Source organism: Equus quagga, chromosome 6 (assembly GCF_021613505.1).
Source record: "Equus quagga isolate Etosha38 chromosome 6, UCLA_HA_Equagga_1.0, whole genome shotgun sequence".
Lineage (NCBI taxonomy): Eukaryota > Metazoa > Chordata > Mammalia > Perissodactyla > Equidae > Equus > Equus quagga.
The window spans coordinates 67,085,823-67,111,174 of record NC_060272.1 but is presented as its reverse complement, the minus strand read 5'-3'; the positions used below and the strand labels follow the sequence as shown (position 1 = coordinate 67,111,174).

The following is a 25,352-nucleotide window of genomic DNA, read 5'->3' as shown; positions in this document are numbered from 1 at the left end:
AGTCTCCGAAGTCCTAACCCAGAGAATTTTTAAAAATTGGGCTATTATTTGGAAGGACACAAGAAAAGAGCCTGAGACAGAATGAAAGGAGAAAGAATTCCGTGTTTTAGAAAATACATCACTCCCAACACCCTCCCCTAGCCTTAAGACATCTGGGGAAGAAATAAGTGGACAGGAGTATCTGTTTGCAAAGACTTCTCGGGAGACACAGTTTAGCAGACCACTTTTCAGACCAAGTTTATCCGTGCATTTTAGCAGTCTATTTCTCCGAAGTTTCTCCCAGGAATGCTCAAGTCCACCTAGCTTCTAGAAGTCTTTGCTTTGAGCAAAAAAGAATTTTTTACCAGAGTCTGATGAGTAAAAATTCAACAGCATATATAACATACTATGCAACGTAATCGTGTGTATGTGTGTGTATCTTCCTGTTATTTTGTTTTCAGAAAGGACATTATTCTGGGATATAAAAACAATCTTGAAAAATACAGAGATAAGAGGCTTCTCTGTCTTCCATCTGAGTGTCATGTTTCCATGGTGACGAAACCAGCACTTGATACCCGATTAACTAAGGTGATCTGTGGGCTTCCTGCTTCCTCCTTCCTCATTCTATGTAACAGGGAGACAGGCTGAAGGAAAGGGGAAAACCAGGGCATTCTCGATAGTTGGATAGAAAATTGCCAGGAGGTTCAGGTTCTGGTTTCAAAATTTTGTTATGACATGTCAGTGCCAAGTATTCAGAGAAATGACATATCTTTTTCAATGTTCATTATTTTGCAAAAGTGGCATCGTGCTTTTAACAAACCTTTTGAGTAATTTTATAAAACATGAAAAATTTAATAAAAATGGGAAAGCACCTCCCTTCACACAAGCAGCTTCCATTGCCATCTAGATAAACTGAAGTGAGTGAAGCCCTCTCTCATCTTCCTGGTCCTCACTCTTCTTCTCGTTAGACCTACTCAGAATCCCTGGGTCCACTCCCACCCATAACTCAACTCTGGGCATGAAGTGCTTTTGTCTAATCATCTTTCTATCTTAACCAAAGAGGTTTCTGAAACTCACCTCCCCAGCTTTCTCATGTATGGAAGTAATGATTCTCTCCATGCTGACCTGTCTCGATTTAGGAGGCCATGCCCCTTGTGCTTCACCTCTTGGTGTCAGCCCTTAACATGGATGTGATTAGCATATTATAAATTAAACAGTGGCTCCCAAACCTGGCTGCACATCAGAATCATCCTATGCAGAGTACGAGACCCCAGTCTAGAACTACGGAATCAGAATCCAGGATAGGAGTCCTGATGCGTATCGTTTTCAAAAATCAACAAGTGCTTCTCATGCACTGCCAGGTTTGGAAGACAATGACGTATGGTTTTAATTTGTGTCTGGTTCTGTGTCCCTGATGGGTATCTGCATCCATTTATGTGCATTTGGTGTTTTTAAATAGGATAATCAGATATGTCTAACACATCTGGCAGTGTTTGCTAAAAGGTAGATTCCCAGATGCCCAGCCAAGCCTACCAATCTGACCCTGTGGAGTATGGCCTGGTAATCTGCATTTTAGCATGCTGCCTCCTCCCACCTCAGTGATTCCCCTGTATAGGAGTCATACTAGAAGACCTGCAGGGACCAGGCAAGTCACTTCCACGAATGAGGCAAGCTGGGTGGGAAGTGACCAGAGGGAACCTGATGCCCCATATAAAGGAGCAGGCACAACTTACTTGAGTTTGTTGTTATTTTACCATACTAGCAATAGGTCTAGTATTACCTAAGTTTTGAATTTTTCTTAAGCCAGAAATTCAAAGAAATTTAAATTCTCACAAGTAAAAAACAATAAGTAAACAAACACAGCTGCCATGGGCAAATTGTGCCCTCTGCTTTTGAGGGTTTTACCCATGAACCACGAATCTCTGGTAACTTGTAATGTCATGCAATACTGGAGGCCTGACCAAGTGACTTCTTATGATGAATTACAGTAGAATTGTAGGGTCAGAAGGTCCCTGTGCGTCATCTAGGCAAACTCACCATCTAATGTTTGAATGTCCCACTTTAACATTCCCGCTGCCCCAGGGTGATGACTCCCCAAATCACGTCATCTCTCATCCAGATCTCCCACCTGTGCTGCTCCAATCTGAATATATTTTAGGTACCTCTACTAGGATGTCCTACAAATACCCAAACACACGTTCCCAGATAAAATTGTCATCTTCCAGCGCCATCCCTCCAGATGCTCTTTTCCTTGTGTTCCCTCAGTGAACATCAATACTACCTATCCAGCCACCAAAGCCCAAAACCTGGGTGTTAGCCTTACTTCTTTGCCCTCATTCACAACGTCTATCTTGAATCATCTACCAAGTCTTGCTGATTCCATCCCCTTAACAGTGATCAAATTTGTCAACTTCTCTTCATCCTCACTGCCAATAACTCATTTGGGGCCATCGCTTGCCTAAATTACTAGAATGCTCCCCCTACCCCTCGCCATTGGTTTTAGCTCCCTTCAATTCATTTTGCCTTTAATTCACTGAAGCCAGAGTAGGCACCCCAAAATGCAAATCTGATCATGTCAGTATCATGATGGCAACGAGGCACCATTAAAAAGGACAAACAGGGCAACATCACATGGCCCTAGTCTGTCTCCCTCTGCTCTTGCCTATCTTCTTGCTCCATCCTTCCTCCATCCTACACCTGAACTCTAGGCATAGACATGTGGAATCACGTTCACTTCTCCAAACATGTGACGCTGTCCTTTTCTCGGTACCTTTGCAAGTGAAATTCTATCTGCCTGAAAACTCATCTCCCTAATCAGTCCCCAAATCTCGACCTCTTGGCTTAGGTTATGCCTACTTGTCCTTAAAAATCTAAGCTTAATCATCACCTTCATCATCACCACAATTATAATTAACGTGTATTAAATGCTTACTATATTCCAGGCATTGTTTTAAGGGCTTTTATATATATTATCTCATTTATTCACAAGCACCTTAAGAGGCAAGTACTGTCCTCACCAATTTTAGAGATGAGGAGAGCTTAGATGTCACTAGCCCCCAAAGCCTCCCATGAGACTGGGGTGCTGCTCCGATGGACTCCAGCAGGACTTCATATTCTCCCCTTTCGTAGCACTCAGCAAACTCAATTGCAATTCTGTTTTACCTGCCTCTCCCAGCAGACTCTAAGCTCCCAGATCTAAAAAGTAAAAAAGACTACACCTTATATATAGTTGTATTCCCAGCATTTAAGACAATGCCTGAACAAACTAATAAATAACTGAATGATTTTTGAGTTGTTCAACATTTGAGTGTTCTCCACAGAACACACAACAGTTTGTTTGTGAATACTACCAATTACTGTCATTTGTACCATGTTGGGGAATGGTCCAACTCATACATCTGAAAAGTGAGGGGTAGGAAATGGGTGTAAACAGATTGATACGCTATCAATAAAAATGATAGTGATGGCTAAATATCAACTTCCACTCTTCCCTCTCTCTTAACTTCAAATGGTTCCTACGTGCTCGACTATGTCTCCTGCTTTCCTTTGGCATAGGCGTTACCTGAGTTCAGATCTTTACTTCCTCTTGGCTCCTCATTCACCCAGGTATCTAAACAAGCATTTATGCATCCATCCCTCCAACCAGCAGTACGGCTGACATTGAGGATACAGAAATAAATAAGGCTAAGTCCCTCTCCTCAAGGAAATGTCTAATAATTTGCCTGAGTCACAGAAAGGGCTCAGGAAACGTTTATTTCTGCCCTACTCCCTGTTCAAACAGGGACAGGGACTGCTACACCACCAGTGTGAAACCTGCAAGCTGTCATCTTTTCTAGGTAAACTCTCTGCAATTTTTCATTGAGAAAATAACACTGCGACTGTCTCATGACCAGCTAACTTGATTTTACAAAGGAAAACCTGCTCTTTTTCTATGGGCTGAAGCCCAACTAGTCTTTCTTCCTTGGTTGAAAGTTGAACTTAGCTGGTAGAGCATGATTTACTAAAAATGAAATTCTCGTATTAGAAATGAATTTGGACACTCGCATGTAGTTCAGGATCATGGGAACTAGCCTTGAAACAAATACAGAGCTTTAACAATGGATCCACTAGTCTCCTATTCACGTTGAAAGGATAAAGGGGACTGAGACTAGCAAGCAGACAGGAACTATGGGTTGTACTCTATATGTCCTCTGTTGAATTCCCAGCCACAAGCTGTCTCTCACGGCCCACATGTGGATCCAGGGAGACCCTGATGCGCACTAAAAGTCCCTGCAGCAATGAAGACCAGCTGTGACCAGAGGAAGCAGTCTCAGTACCCAAAATACCTCAACAGGTTCTCTTACAAAATGTCAAAGCAATTACTCCTAAAGGCAAGAGTATAAAGAGCCAAGCACACATTTGTAATAATAAGCATAGAATCTTAGCTGAAAACTTCTAGTTCCTTTATAAAGTTTGTCAAACATCTACAGATTCCATCATCATGGCATCCTCAAAGAAAAGTTTTACAATTGGACATGAAAATTAGGCTATGCCTAAAGTAATTTTTAAACTCAAAAATCTAGTAAAATTAAATTCCCTACATAGTAATACTAAAAGAGGGAACACATTTTATTAACCAAAACAAAAATGAATTACCATTTTCAGGGTCAAAACTGAATACTTTCTTTAACAATAAAACTTATATTGCATAAGAACATTTCAGTGAAATATAAAAGAAACATTTTTCTTCTGTTATTTTCAACAGTCTTTTCTAATACCCATAGAGAGGAGATGAAAAACAAAGAAAGACTTGCTAGTCTAAGATCTAGAAGGAAAAATTTACCTGTTAGCTATCATTTCACGCAAGGGATTATGAAATGCAAAAACAAACACATCAATTTATTCATTAGTAGTCAAGTGAGGAGGGAAACACCTCTCTCAAACTAAGATAACTTAGTTTGGATGGTGAATAACGAAGGAAGCTCTCTTAAATGTCAGCTCTAGAAAAGACACCACCTGGAAATAAGTAACAGGAGTTCACAGTGATACTAAAAAGAAGAATCAAGTTGCAGTATCTGTACTCAGTGACACTGGAGTATCAATGCCCCTCCCCAATCTTATCACTTTATCAAGGCTGCAGGGATCTTCTCTATAGTGCTTTTTTTCTTCATAAATTGTGGAATATCTTTTGAGCAACAAAAGACTCTAGGTCACTAGGCCATTTGTTCTTGTACCTTTCTGGTCGGGGGAGATCCAAGCATGCAGGGAGATAAGTGAAAGCTTGTGGCTGGCATTTTTGCTGCTTGTCTTTCTATCTGCAGAAGCTTTGAGCACGTTCATCACAAGCCATACAACGCTAACTCTTTTGATATTACGTCTCTGGGTATAGCTTTCAAGGTCCTTCTCTGTGCCATTCATCCTGTATTGTCAAACTGCGCCCAGTAGGTGGTCTAGACTGTGAATTTCAAACACGTGCTGTTAATGTGCCCAAAACCGTTGCTGCAAAGGGAAAACCACATTAACTGAATCCTGACGTGTCCTTACTCTTAATGTCACAAATGCATTTTCTATGTCGTAAAGCAATATGAAATGATTTGCAAAACCATGTGAAATCTTGAGGTGAATAAACCTACAGGTTTTAAAACATGCATTACTGATTGTTATTAAAAGTAACTATTTTCTTAGAACAATTCTCCAACAAAAACTACAGAGAGTAATTATAGGTCAACAACAACAAAAATAACGTTGTAATGTATTTTCATTTACCCTGGTTTTCCTATTGATAGACTGATGATCATTAGCAACAGTATTATATCTGTAGATACTTCATATTTTAAAATTTCTTTGTAATTCCCTTTAGAATATTTCTCTCCAACTTTTTTGGTAAGGTCTCTATCAGTCCCATTTTATAGATTTCATGAGGAAATAATAATAGTACCGACCTCAAAAGATTGTCCAGAGATTCATTAGATCATCCACGTTAAGTACATAGAGTAGGTGGCACATTACGTATGGAGTGTTCAAAACATTTTAGCTATTACTAATATGCAAAAGTATTAGCAACTATCTTAGGGTTATCAGAAGTCCATTTTAAGCAGGGCAGTCTGGTTTGGGTCTTCTTCTAGAACTGGACAGTTCTAAAAAATGAAGATGCCACTGTTTACATACGCTGACCCATCTGCCTAGAATGCTCTTCCTTTCCTCATTCTCACCTCCTAACTCCTCTACTGGGCTAAATCTTACTCTTCAGTTTAGACAGTACTTCTTCCAGGGGTAAGCAGTGCCTAACCTCTCCCAAATCTAGACTGTACTGTATATACTAGGGTACTCCTCCTATGTGCCCCAATGCATATCACAGTTGCCTGCTTCTATGTCTGCTTCTCTATGACACTAAAGCTTCATGAGGGCAGGGAGCACGTCTGTCTTTATACACTATATTCTTAGGGTAGCACAACAATAGACCATAGTGGGTGCTCAATAGACATCTGTGATACGAGGACATCTGGGATCCGAAATCAGCCTGGTTGGTGTTGGAAGAACAGGTTTTCACATAGTGTGAGTGACTGCTGCCAGCCTAAGAGGTAAGCAGCAGCCAGTTATGGGGCCAGTTGAGGGTGAGGCTGGGGAAATGGGATGTGGCATTGTAGATGCAGAGGGGAAGACAGGAGGGGCTCTAGAGAAAAGCAGGTTCCATCTGATCACTTAAGGTCACACCAGCAGAGCCACATCCAGATTCGCTGATTCTGGAGATCTAGATACCAGTCGTGCAGCATGGGGAACAGAGCCTGAGTTAACTGCACCCGCTCCCAGTCTAAGAGATGTCAAGTCAGGGACTCCTGCTGGCTGGAATGAAAGAGTCCAGTCTGATCTAAGACGCGAGAAGACTTACCAGACAGTTGGGATGTGTTGCGCAGGTCTGGCCCAGCACAGAATTGCAGTGCTGAGGAAGAAACTTCGAGACTCTGGGCATGGCTGATGGAAAATGAACTGAAAGGTTCTGATTTGTTACAGCAGCTGCATCACAGGAAGGGATGACTTTAGAATAGTATCTGACAGCATGGAAGGCATTAAGAGAGAGAGCTGTGCTGGGAATTCGAGTTTTATATCCATCACCAATAGCATTCTCTGAAGTGGCGCTGGAATGACCTTTAATAAAAAAGAAAACAAATATCCATCAGTATACACAAATCTTAATTCTGAACTATTGTATTTAAAAAGAATTGTCCTCTATTTCATTTCCTCATGTTACAAACTTATACCACTGCTACACTCAAATGCCGATGAAAAAATGAATTGTACTTTTCACTAGTGACATTTAGTGCAACACACACACTATAAATTAGTGTTCACATATCCTTAAAAGATAGAGATTTTAGAGGAATATCAGATCTCTGTGTCTTTGCGGGGAGGGGGGGTATGTGTGTGTGTGTGTAGCTTTCACCATAATCAAAATTGTGACCATCCTTATAAAGCAAGGAAGAATGTTGGAAAGAACGCCATTCAGCCATGAATAAAGTTTGGTTGATTTTCTATCAATGAAGTGGGTTATATCCTTATATAACTATATTCTGCATAGTAACTAGAAGGCAGAAAATTTTTTTTTAACTATATAATGAATGTTAATGTAATCTCAGCGCTGTGAATATCTATTTTCCTCTGGACATTAATAATACAGAAAGTAAAATAATGTAATTTCATGTCTAGTTTAAATACAAATTTATCTGGAATATTTCAGAAAAATCATTTCAGCAAATGTGTACAGAGATTTATGGAAAAGGACAAGCAAAGGAAACCTAATAAAGTCTAAACGCTGAATGAGCCAGCCCTTCTGTGTTACAGGCCAGACTTTGGCACAGAAACCTGGTGACCTCAGGTGCTCATTCAATTTCTCCAGCCTTCAGTTGATTGACTTGGGCTGTGAAAGTGGACTTCTAAAGACTTAAGTGTCTTCAAGTGTTCTAATCCTCTTTCAAAAACAATTTGGCAACACGCATTATGAGCTACACGTGTGCTCACGTTCCGGAACTCATTCATCACAGACTTCCAGGTATCCAGCCCAAGGAAAAGTCCAGAATATAGAAAAATGTATATTTGGGGAAATATTTCCTATCATATTATATATAAAATCACTCTCCCCACACAGTCAGAAATACTAAATCTAGCAGCTGGAGGATGGCTAAGAAAATTATTCTATAAATCATTTGATAAACTACTAAAACCATTAAAACGGTGATGAGGGCTGCATAATAAAAATTAAAGTACATATGACATGTTACATAAAAAAAGCAGGAGACAAAATTGGATGTTCAATATAAATACTACTATAGAAAAATATACATAGAAAAAAACAAAGGAAATACATAAAAAATGAACGCAGTTAGCTCAGTTAATAAAGGACTAATATTGCTTTTTATTTTATTTTATTTATTCTATTTTTTTTGAGGAAGATTAGCCCTGAGCTAACATCTACCACCAATTCTTCTCTTTTTGATGACGAAGATTGGCCCTGAGCGAACAACTGTGCCCATCTTCCTCTATTTTATATGTGGGACACCTGCCACAGCATGGCTTGACAAGTGGTGCATAGGTGTGTGCCTGGCATCCGAACTGCTGAACTCTGAGCTCCTGAAGCAGAGCATGTGAACTGAACTGCTACACCACTGGGCCGGCCCCTAATATTGCTTTTTAAATGGAGAAATGTATATAAATAAAATTAAAATGAGGGTTTTAACTCAAAGACCTGCAAGATCTCCTCCAGTGTGACCATGCCCTGTGTCTGTGGTCCTAGTATACAGTGTGTTCCCAAGAGCAGTTGCTGTAGGTGATACGATACCCAGAGATGCTGGGCACAGAAAGGCCTGAGCTCACGACCACGGAAAGAGCATTTCAGAGTTTCTGCAGGATATAAATAGAGCACAGAAGTAATGTATGTGCAAGAAGTAACATTGACAGGCATATGCCTATGGCATGACCTCCATCTGATTTAATCTGGGCTGATTTAATCATTCCGTGTGACATCCAGCCACAGCTACTTTAAGGAGATTAACCATGGCTCATGGCTACTTTTTTTCTATTCTCCTCCCCTTTCCTCTAAGTCAGGAGAACAGTCTAAATTGAGTAATAAAACAGTCTGGGGCTGATTTGGTTATATAAACAAGGAGGGCTATACTCTTTTTTTGGTCCTTTTCTCTTTCGACTTTAGACACCATCCCTAGTGACCTCATTTGTCCCCGTGGCTTCCACTATCTCCCCATAATATGCATGGTATCTCTACCGCAGCACTCAAAATACCATAGGACTCATATTCTGCTACAAATCTGTGAGCTCCGTAAGGGCAAGACCCTAGATCTTGTTCATCCTTGTGTCCCCATCTTTGAGGCAGGGGTGTCTAAGCTAAGAACTAAGGATGAACTTGGACTTAACCAGGTGGAGTGTGGCCAAGGACATTCCCAGCATTGGGAACGTGCTGAAGCGAGAGTGGAGTCCCTTCGAGGAAGTCAGCAGAAGGGGGACCTCAGACTCGGGGCTGAGGAGATGGGTAGGGCGTCCTGCCCTCCAGCATCTAACATGCAGGTTAGGAGCTCAATATTTTACTGGTTTCTCAATGAAGAGAAACCTTCAGGAGCCCTGAAAGTCACTGGGAGCTGTGTTCTTTTACTCGGGCTCTGCTTTTTTCTATTTTCTTATTTCTACAAGCACATGGGCATGCCTAGACTTGATAACACAAATAACAAAAATGCCTCACAGTGCATAACTATTTGTTTCACAATGAATATTCATATAATGAATGTTTCTTGAGCCCCTACTGCATGGTAGTCATTGCTCTGGGTGCTACAAATACAGGAATGAACAAAACAGGAAAAAACCCTCCCCATCTTCATGGAGTTGATATTCTAGTGGGAGAAGACAGGCAATAGAAAAATATGCAAGTAAAAACTACTAGAAAGTGATAAGTGCTATGAAGAAAAATACAGCAGAGAAAGTGGATAAGGAGCCCCAGGCATTACGGGACACCGAGAAGGAGTGGGCAGTATTTATTGGATGGTTGAGAAAGACTCACTGAGAAGGTGACACTTAAGCAAAGACAGGAAGGAGCTAAATAAGCTAATATGTTAAATGCTCAGTACACAGTTAGTACTCAATTCATATGAATACTACGCCTCCCTTCATATTCTATTCCCATAATAAAGTCACCAGTGTGCTTGTCAGCTATCAGGAAGATGAGTTTTATCCTGGACAGCCACATGTAAAAGGATGAAATTGGACCACTATACAAAAAAATTAACTCAAAATGGATTAAAGACTTGAATGTAATACCTGAAACCATAAAACTCCCAGAAGAAAACAGGGGGTCAACTCCTTGACTTGGTGTTGGCAATGATTTTTTGGATTTGATACCAAAAGCAAAGGTAACAAAAGAAAAAATAAACAAGTGGGACTACATCAAACTAAAAAGCTTCTGTATAGCAAAAGAAACCATCAAAAATGAAAAAGTCAACCTATGGAATGGGAGAAAATATTTGTAAATTATGTATCTGATAAGGGGTTAATATCCAAAATATATAAAGAACTCATACACTCAATAGTGATAAAAACCAATAAAAAATGGACAGAGGATCTGAACAGATATTTTTCCAAAAAACACATACAGATGGCCAACAGGTACATGAAAATATGCTCAATATCTCTAGTCAGGGAAATGCAAATCAAAACCACAATAAGACATCACCTCACACCTGTCAGAATGGCTGTTAGCAAAAAGACAACAAACAACAAACATTGGTGAGGATGTGGAGAAAAGGGAACCCTTCTGCACTGTAAATTGGTGCAGGTACGATGGAAAACAGTACAGGAGTTCCTTAAAAAGTTGAAAATAGAGGCTGGCCCCGTGGCCGAGTGGTGAAGTTCACGTGCTCTGCTTTGATGGCCCAGGGTCTCGCTGGTTCGGATCCTGGGCACAGACATGGCACCGCTTGTCAGGCCACGCTGAGGCAGCGTCCCACACGCCACAACTAAAAAGACCCACAACTAAAATATACAACTATATACTGGGGGGATTTGGGGAGAAAAAGCAGAAAAAGAAAAAAAAAAAGATTGGCAACAGTTGTTAGCTCAGGTGCCAATCTTTAAAAAAAAAAAAAGTTGAAAATAGAACTACCGTATCATCCAGCAATCCCACTTCTGGGCATTTATCTGAAGAAAACAAAAACACTAACTTGAAAAGATATATGCACTCCCATTTCACTATAGCATTATTTACAATAGCCAAGATATGGAAACAACCTAAGTGTCCATCAGTGGATGAATGGATAAAGAAAATGTATACACAAATACAGGAATATTATTCAGCCATAAGAAAGAATGGAATCTTGCCATTTTTGACAACATGGATGGACCCTGAGGGCATTATGCTAAGTGAAATAAGTGAGACAGAAAAAGACAAATACCATATCATCTCACTTATATATGGAATGGCAGAAAAAACCACAAAAAAACCCAAAACCAATCTCATAGATAGAATAGACTGGTGGTTGCCAGAGGCAGGACCCAGGGGGTGGGCAAAATGGGTAAATGCAGTCCAAAGGTATAAACTTCTAGTTATAAAATAAATAAGTCATGGGATGTAATTACAGCATGGTGACTATAGTTAATAATAGTATATTGCATATTTGAAAGTTGCTAAGAAACTAGATCCTAAAATTTCTCATCACAAGCAAAGAAAATTTGCAACTTTGTACTGTGAAAGATGTTAAGCAGACTTATTTTGGTGATCATTTCATAATGTAGACAAACAACAAATCATTATGTTGTACACCTGAAACTAATATAACGTTATATGTCAATTATACCTCAAAAAAAAAAAGATGAGCTTTCTGATAATGATGGTCAATTTTGAGCCCAGTTTCTGGGATGACACTGTTTAAATGCCTGTGGCCAGCTTGTGTGCTTCAAGTAGACAACACCAGAAGGACTCATGGTATAATCTTTCAGCTCTGCTCCTTTTCCTGCTGTGGCAGTGAAGGACATCCACGCAGGTCCAAGCCCACTACAACCCAGGGCGTCAGGCAGGGCTTACCTCTCCCAGCTTCATCCAAGGAGCTGCCTGAGGCAGGAAGAGAGTACACATTCAGGCACTTATTAGCCAGGAATCTTATCCCTCTCACAGGTGAGCAAGTGCTTGCCAACACACTGCTTTCCCTTAAAAGAAAGAAAGAAAGACTTCACACATTTCTCAAGAAGACAATATGAACATTGCTGAGTTCAATTGCTCTTCTATGATTTAAGTTCTAAAAAACACACACAGAGCCTAAACTGTGGATTAAATATAAGGACCAATTGTTGGCCAGGCCTCAGGAGAATTCTTTAGGATGTGGAGGAATGATTTGCTTTTCCTCTACAGTTTTTCTTTGTTTACATATTCTAATAAATTTAAATAAGGAAGCTTCCATTGGGCACATCACATTTTGTACCAGCAATTTCTTTAAGAACTCCCAAGTGAAGCAGGGCTGGACTGCTCCAGGGCCTGTGACCTCCTGTAACAGAGAAAAGCTCAAACTCATTGTGCCCCAAGTGCGTTGCCACAGTCACAACCATCACTACCACTACCGGCAAGGCCTCATTTTAAGATTCTCAGAAATAACAAAAGAAGAAATAAGAGAGAGTCAAACGATGACAGGATCATGGGCCTGAGAATATTACATGTTCTAATACTGTAATTAAATGACACACATCGGAAATGAGAAAAGTTCACTGATTCTCAATAAATACCTGAGTTTTCATTATGAGTGGGTTAAGTGCCTGTCTACACTTCTAGCATCAGCATCAGAGGAAAATAACAAGCCGACTTCAGATTCTCAAGAGCCCTCTCATACCTTTGTGCCATGACCGTGCCTGGGAGGGATAGCTGGATGGGCATTTGTTTCTTACAAAACCGCCTATCACTCTGAAGTGCTTCTGTAATCTACAAGAGAGAAAGAGGGATCTATTCAGATAGCTATAGATATTTTTTCATATATACAAACAAGCGTACATTTCCAACTATAAAAAAACAGAAATAAAATTGTAGCACTAAAGCATTGTCAATGAGAACAAAATTCAAGGGCTTGAAAGTCCAATACCTGGCCCATAACGTCTGGAGGGATTTTCTCCCGGATATACCTCACATAATCAACTGTTGCCTCAAGAATCGAAGCGGCATCATTTTTTCTCCCCTTTATATATGGCAGCAGAGTCCGCAGCTGCTCACAGCAATACTTGATTCGTTCTCTAAGCAGAGAATTGTAATAAACAAGGAATAATTAGTCTCATTTTCTCCCTTGTACACAAGGACAAACAATCCTTCCTCCTAGGCTTGTTTATAAAGGAAGTGCCCCCTCCCCATCCAGTCTCCATTTCAGAGAAAGGCTGTGTCCCCACAAGCCAGCAGCCCCCCTGCCCCTGGAATCACAACTTCCTGGCGCGTCTGCTCACACTGCTGCCAAGTACAATGTTTGTGCTGACGGCAGCCCCAGCTCACTTGCTCCAGGCCTGCTGCAGGATACCTAGACCCTGGAGAGAAGGCACACCCCTGCCTACAGAAACCTATAGACGATGCTCCCCTCAGAGGAGAAGATTGCATACTGTACATAAATCCTTTTGCAATTCACACTGGAAGCCTTGAAGGCAAAGAGTAGTCAGGATATTCATGTCACTGTGACCTCGACTACATTTCCAACAATAGATCAATTAGCATCTTGTAATACATGGGCTTTACACGTAACTTTATGTTCTGAGCCAAAGGAAAATCAGAAGGCTGTTTCCTTTACATGAGGTAGGTATGGACAGAACAAATAAACCAGTATGCAAATGAGACCATCGCCTGGGCTAGTATCAGAGAGAAATTAACCTAAGTGTTTCATAGTTCTGAATGGAAATACATAGGAAATGTAAATGTAAATTGATCTAAGTCTTTGGTACCTTCATTTATGCATTTGTTCACTTAATAAACATTATTAAACACCTGTCTTATGCTGAATACTGCCTTGACATATATAGGGTCAAATGGTGGCCCTGCCAATTATGAGCTGGGACCTTCAGCAAGTTATTAAACCTCGCTGAACCTCATAATAGCAAAAAAAAAAAATCAATTAAAAAATCTAAGTTGGAGGCTGGCCCCATGGCTGAGTGGTTAAGTTCATGTACTCTGCTTCGGTGGCCCAGGGTTTCACTGGTTGGGATCCTGGGTGCAGACATGGCACCACTCATCAGGCCATGCTGAGGCAGCGTCCCACATAGCACAACCAGAAGGGCCTCCAACTAGAATACATGTACTATGTACTTGGGGGGCTTTGGGGAGAAGAAAAAAGAGGAAAGATTGGCAACCAATGTTAGCTCAGGGCCAATCTTTAAAAAACAAAAAATCTAGTTTGATATACAGCCAGTAAAAAACTTATTCTGGATCAGCGGTGTTTTAACTGGGCTTTGAGCTCTGGGGATTCTGTGGAGGTGTCTCAAGGACTATTCTGGAAAGAAAGGGTTGGAGGAGTCAATAATTTGACAATGTGTAAGAAGGGCTTTGAGGGGCTGGCCCCGTGGCCGAGTGGTTAAGTTCGCGCGCTCCGCTGCAGGCGGCCCAGTGTTTCGTTAGTTCGAATCCTGGGCGCGGACATGGCACTGCTCATCAGACCACGCTGAGGCAGCGTCCCACATGCCACAACTAGAAGAACCCACAACGAAGAATACACAACTATGTACCGGGGGGTTTTGGGGAGAAAAAGGAAAAAATAAAAGAAAAAAAAAAGAAAAAAAAAGAAGGGCTTTGAAACTTTTAACTACCTTTGACGTGGTACTTCTACTTACAAGGACATAAAACAGAAAAAACTTCGTAAAAAGATATCACTATAGCAATATATCAGTAAAATATGAAAATAATCTAAACACAAAATAAGTGGATGCTTAAGTAAGCTGTAGTATATTAGCTCAGTAGAATATTATCTGGCAGTGGAAATGACATAAAGTTTATTGAGGAAAAATAGGATATTTTTATAGGAGACAAGTGTAAGATATAAGACAGCATATAAAATATGACCAGAGCTATTAAATAAAGCAAAAATAAAGTACAGAAAAAAAGACTGAAAGCAAAAACATCAAGTAACGGTTATTTCTGGATGGTTGGGCTATGGAAAATATGCTTTCTTTCTTTTATTTTCTATGGTTTCCAAATATTTTTGCTGGGTATATGTCACTTTTAAAATGAAAAATCATGTTAAACATTTTTTCCAACATTCCTTAGGAAAATGTTCAAATATACAGAAAGATTTAAAGAACTAAGAATTCTTAATCATTAAAGTTGGGAGAATTAAGAATTTGTATAGGGAACACTTACATACTCATTACCTAGAGTCTATAGTGAACATCTCCTGTCCTTGATTTCTGTCCTCATATATGAATCATCCCACTGGCCATGCATCCATCGATTTTATTACACTGAAGCATTTAAAGTAAGTTGTAGATTTCAGCACACTAAACCCCTAAACCTATCAGTAGTTGAAGCTCAGATTATTTCATTTTCAGGTAAAAGGCACACAAAATAAAATATACAGATCTTAAGGGTACCATTCCATGAGTTTTGACAAATTCACAAAACCATGTAACATAAACCCTAAGAAACATTATCCTGACCTCAGAAAGTTCCTTACAGTCTTTTCTAATCTCATCCTCTGTAAGAGGCAACCTCATTCTGATATTTTCCTACTCACATTAGTTTTGCCTGTACTTGAACTTCATACAAGTCCAATCTTACAGCATGTGCCCTTTCATGGAAGGTTTCTCCACAAAGGACGTTTTTGAGATTTATCCTCATGGCTGCATATATCAGTTTGTTTCTTTTTATTGAGTAATAGTATTCCATAGTATAAATATGCCAAGCTTATTTATCCATTCTCTTATTGATGAACACTTTGGCTGTTTCCAGTTTGGGGTTATTAATAAAACTGCTAGATCATTCTGTACACCTTTTTGTGAATGTATGCTTTTATTTCTCTTGGGTAAATATCTAGGAATAGAGTTGATGGGTTATTTTATAAATTTATAAGAAAGCAGCAGAAGTTTTCAAAAAATAAGTACCATTCCACACTCCCACCATCAATGTATGAGATTTCCCGTTGTTCCAAATCTTTGATAACATTTAGCATTGTCAGTAGTTGTAACTTTAGCATTTTGGCCTTTCTGAAGGATATGTGGTAGTACCTCATGCTTTAATTTGCATTTCCATGACAACAAATTATGTTGAGCATTTTTTCTAGTGCTTATTGGGCACTAGCATATCTTCATTTGTTAAGTGACTGTTCAGATATTTTACCTATAATTTAATTGGATTGCGGGTCTTTTTATTATTGAACTTTAGCAGTTATTTATATATCTTTAATGTAAGTATTTTGCCAGTATATCTGTTTTGCAAATATTTTCTCCTAGTTTGTGGTTTCCCTATTTATTTTCTTAGTGGTGTCCTTTGATAGCAAAAGTTTTACATTTTGACGAGTCTAATTTATCTACTCTGTCTTATGGTTATTGCTTTCTGTGTCCTGTCTAAGGAAGAACTGCCTGTGCTTAGGTTGTGAAGACATTCTCCTATGCTTTCTTCTGGAACTGTACTGTCCAATACAATAACCATTAGCCACATAAATCTATTTAAATATAAATTAAAGATTCATATCCTAAGTTGCAATAGCCACAGTTCAAATACTACTCAATAACTACATGTCGCTAGCAGCTACCTTATTGGACGATGGACACAGATAGAGGCCATTCCTAACACTGCAGAAAGTTCTATTGAACAGTGCTGTTCTAGAAGCGGTGTAGTTTTAACTTTATAGTACAGCTCTGTCTATGCTCCATCTTGAATTAACTTTTTTTTATGGTATAAGCGGCCACAGTTCATAGTTTTTCCAAATGGATATCCAATTGTTTCAGTATTATTTATAGAAAAGATTTTTGTTTCCCAATTTGTTTACTCTGGTTTTGTTGAAAATCAAATGACCATAAACGTGTGGGTCCAGTACTGGGCTGTTGTGTTCCACTGATCTACTAGTCAACCTATACGCTAGCAGCATATTGATTACTGCAGCCGCCTACTAAGGCTTCAATTGAGATAGTTTTAAGTTCTCCAACGTCGTTATGCTTTTTCAAGATTGCTTTATTCTAAGTCCTTTTCTATTTGAAGTCCTTTTCATACATTTTGAATCAGATTGTCAATTCTTACCGAAAAAAAGCCCATTGGGATTATGATTTAGATTCAAATAAAGTTATATTTCAGTTTGGTGATAAGTGACATCTTAACAATAATGAGTCTTTCAATTCATAATTATGGTATAACGCATGATTTAGGTTTTCTTCAGTTTCTCACAGCAATATTTTAAGTGATCAATGTACAGATCCTATATGTCTTTTTGCATATTTGTTCCTAAGTATCCTAAGGCTTTTTTACTCTATTGTAAACATAACTATTTTTAAATTTTTCATTTTCCAATTATTTGCTAATATATAAAAATAAAATTGATTTTTGTACATTGACCTTACATCCTGAAACATTGCTATATTCACGTTTTGGTTCTAGTAGTTTTTTGTAGGTGTCTTAGGACCTTATACATAAACTATAAATCAGAGAGTTTTGTTTCTTCCTTTCTAACCTGTATGTCTTTTATTTCTTTTTCTTACCTAATTGCAATGGCTATGACAGCTTATTCAATGATGAACAGAAGTGGTAAGAATGGGCACCCTTACTTTGCTCCAGATTTTTTCAAGGAACAAAGGGTCAAAATTTTGTCTAGTGTAATATTAGCTATAGGTTTTTCACAGATGCCCTCTAACAGATTGAGGAGGTTCTCTTCCAATTTGTTCTCTTCTAATTTGTTGAAAGGTTGTTTTTTTTTTAAATCTTGAAGCAGTGTTGAATGTTGTCAAATAATTTTTCAGAATCTGTTAACCATGTGGTTTTTCTCCTTTTCTCTGTTTAATGTGGTGAATTGCATTGATTTTCGAATGCTACACCAGCCTTGTTTTCCTAGGATAAACCCTGTGTGGCCATGATGCAGTACATCTTTATATATTACTTAATTTGATTTGCTAAAATTATGTTAAGTACTTTTATGTCTCTGCTCATGAGGGATGTATAATTTTCTTTTTTTATAATGTCTTTATCAGGTTTAAGATTACACTGGCCTCACAAAATAGGTTAGGAACTGTTCCCTCCTCCTCTATTTTCTGTAAGAATTTAAGATTGGTATTACTTCTTCTTTAAAGATTTGACAGAATTCATCAATAAAACCATTTGGGTTTGGTGTTTTCTCTTTGATAAGGCTTTTATAGAAAGTTCAGTTTCTTTAGTATAAAGAGCTACTCTTTATATACTCTTTAGTATAAAGGAGCTACTCAAATTTTCTGCTTCATCTGGTATCAGTTTTAGTAAATTGTGTTTTTCAAAAATTTGTCCATTTCTTCTAAATGGTTGAACTTCTTGGCATAAAATCATTCAAAATATACCCTTCATGAATCTAAATGTTTATAGGATCTGTAGTGATAATCCCTCTTTCATTCATAATGTTGGTAAAATGTTTTTGGTCTCTCTTCTCACCTGCCTGCCTCCCTTTCTATTTCCTTTGGAAATATTTCAATTTACTTTTTCCAGCTCCTTAAAATGCTCCCTTAGTTCACTGATTTTTATACATTTTTCCTTAAAGCCATAGTGTTTTCCATAAGCTTTGCTTTAGCTGCATCTCACAAATTTTGAAAGAGTCTATTCTCATAATCATTGTTTGCAATATTTTCTAATTTTCCTTGTGATTTTTTTTCTTTTACCCATGGATTATTTAGAAGTGTGTTTTTAGATTTCCAAATATTTGAGGTTTTCCTTTATATCTAATTTTTATTGATTTCTAATTTAGCTTCATTGTGGTCAGGGATGATACTCCTTGTGAATTCAACTCTCTTAAAGGTACTAAAATGTATTTTACCCCCCAGCATAGAGTTTATCTAAGTGAATGTACCACGTGCCTTTGAAAAGAATGAGGTATTCTGCAGTAGTTTTTGGGAATAGTGTTTTACAAATATCTATTAGATCAAGGTGGTTAATCACATCCACATCTTCCGTATCTTACTGATTTTTGGCGTCTGTTATATCAGTTGCTGAGAGAGAGATGTTAAATCTCCAACAATGTTGGTTGCTACTTGTCCCTTTAATCCTGTGAATTTTTGTTTCCAATACATAGTCACATGTTATTTGTGATTGTTATTATCATTCTGATAAGCTGACACTTTCATCATTAGGAAATGTTCGCTTTTTACCTCAATGACACTGTCTGTCTTGAAGTCTACTTTATTTAGTGTTAACAAAGCCAAGCTGGTTTTCTTGTACATACTGTTTCACAGTATATATTTTTCTATTAATTCACTTTACTGTGTCTTTATATTTACTTGGTCTCTTACAAACAGCAGATAGATGGGTCTTGTTTTTTGTTTTTCTTTTACCCATTCTGACAATCCCTGCCTATAAGTTGAATACAGTTGGATAAAGGTCTACCATTTTACTGTTTTTTTCCCTGTAGTCTCTTTGGCTTTTTCGTTCTTCTGTTCTTCCTTTCTTGACTTATTTTTGAATAATTTTCAAAGTCCAGTTTTAATTGTCTGTTGGCTTCATAGCTATGCCTTTTGCATATCTCTTTAGGATTGCTCTAGGGATGACAACGCATATCAGTAACTTTTCATACTCTATTTAGAGTTAATATTTTATAACATCACATAAAATATATAAATGCTGCAATCACATAAGTACATTTATCCGACTCACTCTTCAGGTTACAGTTGTCATACGTATTAAATTTACATATATTACCATCGCCATAATTTAATGCTATATTTTTAGTTATAATAATCTGAAGCATTTTAAATAAATAAAGAGGGAAAATGTCTGTTTTTCTAATATTTACTCACATATTTATCATTTCTGATGCTATTCAGTCCTTTCTGGAGATTCAAGTTTCCATTTGTTATCATTTCCCTTCAGCCTAAAGAATTCCCTTTAGTTTTCTTACCCAGCAGGTCTGCTGTGTCAAAATCTATAAGTTGTCTTTTATCTGAAATGTCTTTATTTTACTATTTGCTGTTGGGAAATAATAACTGATGGAAATACGATTCACACAAAGAAGTGAAGGGCATCAGACATGATAAATATGGTAGCATACATAAAAGGTTAGTTTTCTAACTTATTAACATCTTAAAAACCAACAGTACATCTATCTGACAGACCTGGAGCAGTTACATCTGCTGCTAGGGTTTCCACTAGAGAGGCAAGAATAAAGTGTTCTCGCACTTTCTATGTGTCTGACTGTGGCAGCCAAGATTGAAAGGGGGAATAGAGGAGAAAGACATGGTAATACAGAGAAAAAGATGAAGAGAGAATTTTTGCAACTCAGAAATAACCTCATAAACAATGGAGAGCCTGTTTTACTAAAAAAAAAAATCTAAACTTTGAGTTAAAAGACAAACAATAGTTACAGATTAAGATGACTAAAAATTATTCACCATTTCCTCGATGAAGAGGTAAGGTCTATGTTCCCTTCCCTTGAATCTCTGCTGGCCTGTGTCTGCTTTAACCAAGAGCTATCTGGAGAAGTGACCCTACAACAGTTCTAGGACAAGCATATAAGCAGATGTAGCTTCAGCGTTGGCCTCATGAAACCCTGAGCTGTCATGTAAGAGATCTGTCGAGCTTGCTGCGGAGGTGCTGAGACTACAGGGAAAGAAAGCAACCCATTTGAGCACCACCTTCCAACCATGCCCACTAAGAGACCATCCTTGTGGATGATAATGCGGTGGGCTCTGCAGACAGGTCATTTGCCAGCTGAACACCATGGAGTAATCAGAGTAAACACCACATGGAGAAGAACCAGAGGCAAGTTCTGCTCAAATGGATGACTCATAAAATTATGAGATTTGATAAACGGGTTGTTGTTTTAAGCCACCAAGTTTCAGGGCAATTTGTTACATAGAAATAGTTAACTGGAATAACAGCTTACTGTTTAAAGCAAAAATAATAAAAATGTGGGGTCGATAACATATGTAAAGGTAAAACGTACAACAATAAAAGAAAATAGGAGTGGGTAAATGGAAATCTACCATTACATGTTAAATGGCATAATATCAACGCAAGGTAGACTATGATAGGTTAAGGATGAATATTATAATCCAAGAACAACCACTAAAAATCATAGTTTTAGCTAAAAATCCAATAGAGATAAAAAGGAATGCTAAAACATACTTGATTAATCCAAAGGAAGGCAAACAATAAGAAAAAAAAAAAAGGAACAGACAATAGATTAGACTAGTGAAAACAAACAGAAAAATCGTGGACCTAAAGCTAAACTTAGTAATTAAACTATATGCAAACAGACTAAACACTCCAGATGAACAGCAGAGATTGTCAGAATGGGCAAATAAAAAAGAAAAACGAGATTCAACTACAGGCTGTTTACAAGAGATATTCTTTAAATAAGGATATATGTAGGTTACAAGACAACCATGCAAACACTAATCACAAGAAAGCTATATATCAAAGTAGATTTTAAGACACAGTATTAGCATACATAAATTAGCATTTATCATTTCCTAATGACAAACGGTCAATTCATTAAGAAGACAGGCACTTAAAATCAGAGCTTCAAAATACATGAAGCAAAAACTGACAGAAGTAATGTGAAAAATAGGCCAATCTATAGTCAGCATGAAGATTTTAACCCCCTCCAAAAATCAATAAGGGTACAGAATATGTGAGAAACTACCAACAATTCTACCTAATTAATATTTATGGAACACTATACCCATAATCAGCAAACTCCACATTCTTTTCAAGTGCACATGGAATATTCATCAAGGGAGACCAAACTTTGGGCCATAAAGCAAGTCTCAGAAAATATCAAAGCTTATAAAACCTCACAGAGCATGTTCTCAGATGACAATGTAATTAAATTATAAATCAATACCTGGAAAATCTCCAAACACTTGGAAATTAAGTTACATACTTCTAAATAATCATTGGTCAAAGAAAAAATCACAAGGGATATGAGAAAAATATTTTAAACTGAATGATAGTGAAAATATATCAAAATCTATGAGACACAGCTAAAGCACTGCTAAAAGAGAAACTTTTATAAAGGGAAATTTATAGTTTTAAATGCTTGTATTACAAAAGAAGAAAAGGTTAAAATCAATTATTTAAGTTTCTACCTAAGAAGAGAAAACAAAAGCAAAGTATAGAAAAAAGGAAATGACAAAGAGCAAAATCAATGAAATATAAAATGAGCCAATAATAGAGAAAATCAGTGAATAAAAATCTGGCTGGCCCCGTGGCCGAGTGGTTAAGTTCATGCTCCACTTCAGCAGCCCAGGGTTTTGGCAGTTTGGATCCTGGGTGTGGACATGGCACCGCTCATCAGGCCATGCTGCGGTGGCATCCCACATGCCACAACTAGAGGGACCCACAACTAAAATATGCAACTATGTACTGGGGGGATTTGGGGAGAAAAAGAAGAAAAAAAAAATTGGTTCACTGAAAAAATCAATACAACTGATAAATCCCTTGCTAGACTGATCAAGAGAAAAAGAGAGAAAACAAACTATCAATGCCAGAAATGAAAGAAGGAACATCATCAGAGACCTACAGACATTAAAATGATATTAAGAGAGTATTATGAATATAAAGTCATCCAATAAGTTTGATAACTTTGACTAAATGGACAAATTTCTTGAAAGACATAAATTAAACCAAACTCACAGGAAAAATAAAGAAAAACCAGTCCTATAATCATTAAGGAAATTGAATTTCTAATTAAAATGTTCCCACAGAGAAAATTTCAAGCCTAGATGACTTCACTGTTGAGTTCTATCAAACATATCAATCCTACACAACTCTTTCGAAAAGAAAGACTTTTTATTCCTTTTTATGAGGTCAGCAGTTCCTTGATACTGAAATCCGATAAAGACATTATAAGAAAACCACAGACCAGTGTCCTTCATGAACACCGATGCAAAATTGTTAACAAAATATTAGCAAATCTAATCCAGCAATAAACAAAAAGGATTGTACATCAAGACAAAGTAGGGTATAACATTTTAAAAAACCAATGTAATCATTACCTTAACAGAAAAAAAGAGAAAATCATAGATATTTAACAGATACTGAAAACACACTGACAAAATTTTACATCCATTCATGATAAAAACTTGAACTAGGAGTAGAAGGAAACTTTCTTAAGCTGTTAAAGGGCACGGACAAAAACTTGCAGCTTACATCATGTGTAATGGTAAGACTTCACACTTTCTCTATAAAATTGAAACATAGGCAAGGATGTCTACTCGCATCACTTCCAATTCAAAAAACTGGTGGACCTAGCCAGGGGATTAAGGAAGAAACAAACATAAAAGCCACAAAGATTGGAAAGGAAGATGTAAAGTGTTTTTATTCACAGATGACATAATTACATATGTAAAAAATCCTAAGGAATCCACAAAAAATGACTAGAAGTGATTAATAGATACAGCAAGGTCACAGGATACTAGGTCAACATACAAAATAAATTTAATTCTACATGCTAGTAATAAAAATTTTGAAAATAGGACTAAAAAATATTGTTAACAATAAAATTTTTAAAGACCCACAAATCATTCAGGAATAAACTTAATAAACTACAAAACATGGCTGAAATAAATCAAAGACAATCATTAAAAAATGGAGAGAAAGACTGGAAGAATCAATATTATTCAATGCCAATTTCCCCCTAAACTGATCTATTGATTCAACACAATCTTAATCCATATCTTAGTAGGATGTTTTTTAAAAAAAATTTAGGGGCCGGCCTGGTGGTGCAGCAAAGTTCACATATTCCACTTCTTGGTGGCCCGAGGTTCGCCAGTTCGGATCCTGGGTGGGGACATGGCACTGCTTGGCAAAAGCCATGCTGTGGTAGGCATCCCATGTATAAAGCAGAGGAAGGTGGGCATGGATGTTAGCTCAGGGCCAGTCTTCCTCAGCAAAAAGAGGAGGATTGGCAGTAGTTAGCTCAGGGCTAATCTTCCTCCAAAAAAATTTACCAGCTTATGTAAAAATTTACATGAAAAGTCAAAGGACTTTTAACATACAAAGCAATTTGAAAATGAACAACGTTGGAGGACTTTGTCTGATTTTGAGACTTCATACAAGGCTACTATAATCATGAAAGTAGAATACCAGAGTGAAGAAGATAGATAAATAGATGAGTGGAATAAAATAAGAAATCCAGAAATACACTGATAATGACAATGGTCCTCCCTTATCCACGGTTTCATTTTCTGTGGTCCAAAAATATTAAATGGGTGAGACAGAGGCCACAGTCATATAACTTTTATTATAGTACATGGTTATAAATGTCTTACTTTATTATGAGTTATTGTTAATCTCTTACTGTGCCTAATTTATAAATTAAACTTTATCATAGGTATGTACGTATAGGAAAAGACATAGTATATATAGGGTTCAGTACTATCCACTGTTTTAAGGCATCCACTGGGGGTCTTGGAATGTATCCCTCAAGGGTAAGGGGGCCTCTGGTATATGACAATTAATTTTTATGAAAGTACCAAAGCAATTCACTAGAGAATTAAAAGTCTTTTCAATAAAATCTTGAAAATATCCATCTGAGAAAAAAAAACCTTAAGACTTACTTCATGACATACATAAAAATTAAGATGAATAAAATAATCATAAAGAATAAAGCTATAGAACTTCTTGTAAACAATAGGGACATGTCATTGCAACTTGGTGGTAAGCAATGATTTCTAATACAGGATAGAGAAAGCAAGATATGTATTTATAATACTGATAAATTAAAAAAAAATTCTGTTCATCAAAAGACACTGTTACAAAAATGAATAGTGAGCCACGGACTAGAAGAAATATTTCAAGACATAAATCTGACAAAGGATCTGAATCCAGACTATTAAAGAGTTCCTAGAACTCAATAACAAAAACAAAAGTAATCAAATCTTTTTAATGGGCAAAAAGATTCGAACAGACTGTTCATAAAAGAAGATATACAAATGGCCATAAGCAGATGAAAGCGTGCTCAACCTCATTAATCATCAGGGAAATGCAAATTTAAAGCACAATTAGATCACACTCTGCAACCACTAGAATAGCTAAAATGAAAAGGGCTAAGGATACTAAACATTAGTGAGGATATGGAGCAAACAGTACTCTCACACATTGCTGGTGGGAGTGCAAAATGGTGCTACAGTTTTGGAAATCTGCTTGGAAGTCTCCTAAAAAGAGAAACATACACCCAATCCTATGACAGGCAATTCTATTTCTGGGTACATAGTCAAGAGAA

At 37.6% G+C, this 25,352-nt stretch overlaps 1 protein-coding gene across 1 annotated transcript in view; it reads right to left on the bottom strand.

The window, feature by feature from the left end:
- Positions 1 to 5,328: 5,328 nt before the first annotated feature.
- Positions 5,329 to 25,352, bottom strand: part of SOHLH2 (spermatogenesis and oogenesis specific basic helix-loop-helix 2) — a 140,418-nt gene continuing 120,394 nt past the window's right edge. Inside the window, exons 14-18 of the mRNA XM_046663734.1 lie at positions 13,077 to 13,224; positions 12,831 to 12,919; positions 12,035 to 12,156; positions 6,848 to 7,104; positions 5,329 to 5,457 (exon numbers count right to left, since the gene is read on the bottom strand). Of these exons, the coding sequence (XP_046519690.1) occupies positions 5,437 to 5,457; positions 6,848 to 7,104; positions 12,035 to 12,156; positions 12,831 to 12,919; positions 13,077 to 13,224 (637 nt within the window). The 3' untranslated portion in view covers positions 5,329 to 5,436. The remainder of the gene's footprint in view (positions 5,458 to 6,847; positions 7,105 to 12,034; positions 12,157 to 12,830; positions 12,920 to 13,076; positions 13,225 to 25,352) is intronic.